Source organism: Triticum dicoccoides, unplaced genomic scaffold (genome assembly GCF_002162155.2).
Source record: "Triticum dicoccoides isolate Atlit2015 ecotype Zavitan unplaced genomic scaffold, WEW_v2.0 scaffold17385, whole genome shotgun sequence".
NCBI lineage: Eukaryota > Viridiplantae > Streptophyta > Magnoliopsida > Poales > Poaceae > Triticum > Triticum dicoccoides.
The window spans coordinates 1-1,615 of NW_021222748.1; the positions used below are offsets into that span (position 1 = coordinate 1).

General features: G+C 48.5%; 1 protein-coding gene across 1 annotated transcript; it reads left to right on the forward strand.

Annotated features, from left to right (window-relative positions):
• Positions 1-1,055: 1,055 nt before the first annotated feature.
• LOC119344570 (mavicyanin-like) lies at positions 1,056-1,583 on the forward strand. The gene has a single exon (XM_037614964.1). The coding sequence runs from the start codon at positions 1,056-1,058 to the stop codon at positions 1,581-1,583; it is 528 nt and encodes a 175-aa protein (XP_037470861.1).
• Positions 1,584-1,615: the final 32 nt, after the last annotated feature.

Genomic DNA, 1,615 nt, shown 5'->3' on the forward strand with positions numbered 1-1,615 from the left:
TTGTATTCCTCTTGGGGCATCGCCTTGGACCTCTCCTTGCCGTCCAACTCTCAGAGTGAAACCTTTCTTAGCTTCGGCTGATGCGGCGGCGGTGACGCTTTGTGTCGTTACCCTCCTGGGGGCGTCGCTGGTGAGGGTGGGTCTTCCTCTTGCACGGTGGTGGGTTTCATGTGCTTCTTCTCGGCTGCTAGCTCGAGGAGTTTAGGTGCACTTAGTGTGTTTTTAGTGTTCTTGGCTAATATTACCGATTTTCTTTAGATCAGCTTATGAGGTTCTCCTCAATGCCTTGTATCGGGTCATTTTGTATTGGTTTGGTTGTTTATGCCTTTATCTATAAAGGGGGCGAAAGCTTGTTTCGAGAGAGAGAACGATTCGTGAAACAACTGTCCTTGATGGCCTATTACAATGGCGCGCATGGTGACCGATCTTTACCAAATTCAGTCGACCAACGCCTATTACTACCCTTCTTGTATTTGTTATCCTGCCTTCTATACAATAAAGCTATGGTACGTAATTTGTGTACTCTTGAGAAAAGATGATTACGTTTTATTTTCTAATTTTTACAGTGACATACATCTTAATAAATCAATTATCGTGCGGTAGAAATATGCACGCGCGCACCAATACGTTCATAATGTTAATCAAAGATTAAGCTCAAATAATTAATGTTTAGCACGCTCGGGCACCGGATTGATAGCAGCCAGACCCAATCTACGAATTCCATCGTCACCATTATTAGATTATCATAGTATAATAGGCGAGCAAAGCATGCACGCACCAACATGTATTTAAATTCATCTGGGAGTACTATTACTCATATTCATGCCTCTTAGACCTACCATACCTCACCTGGTCAACACGCTCTCACCGGGTGATCCTAGCTTGAACCAATCCGTCGCCTATATATTTTGACGTAGTGGCATCAACGATCTTACAACACATTCCATCGTGCAACCATTTCTCTCTGCAACTTCCTTGGATCCTATCAAGTTTCTCTCTAGTGCTAACTTCTAGCTCCAATCTTTTCAGTTGGCTAGTCGGTCGACATTTAATCCATGGGGGCTAAAGTTCTTATCCTGATCACCGTGGCCGTGGCTATGCTCGGGATGGTGCTCGGCGCCAGTCACACGGTGGGCGCGCCGGCCGGATCATGGGACCTGCAGACCAACTACACCCTGTGGGCTTCGAGAACTAGATTTACCATCGGCGATGAGCTCCAGTTTCAGTACTCCACCACCGTGCACAATGTGGTGGAGGTGAGAAAGGCTGGGTATGACGCCTGCAACAGCTCCAGCCCCATCGCGACGTTCCTGACCGGCAACGATGTCGTCCCACTTGCGGCCATTGGGACGCGGTACTTCATTTGCGGCGTTCCAGGGCATTGCATCGCCGGTATGAAGGTTCAAGTCAACGTGAAGTCGAAGGCAGTGCGGACAGTACAACGGTGCCGAGGGACGGGAAAGCGGCTGCGGTGCCAGTACGAGACTGTATTAAGCTCGGACACGGCGGCTGGCATTGATCAGTCTGCGGTGGCGCGGCTAGGTCTGGCCATTGTCGCGACTGGTCTCATTTTGTTCTTTTAGTGACCGACGATTGTGGTGCTTTTTCTTCTTGA

Excerpts from the sequence above, each read along its gene's own strand:
- LOC119344570 (XM_037614964.1), top strand. The coding sequence starts at position 1,056 with ATGGGGGCTAAAGTTCTTATCCTGATCACCGTGGCCGTGGCTATGCTC.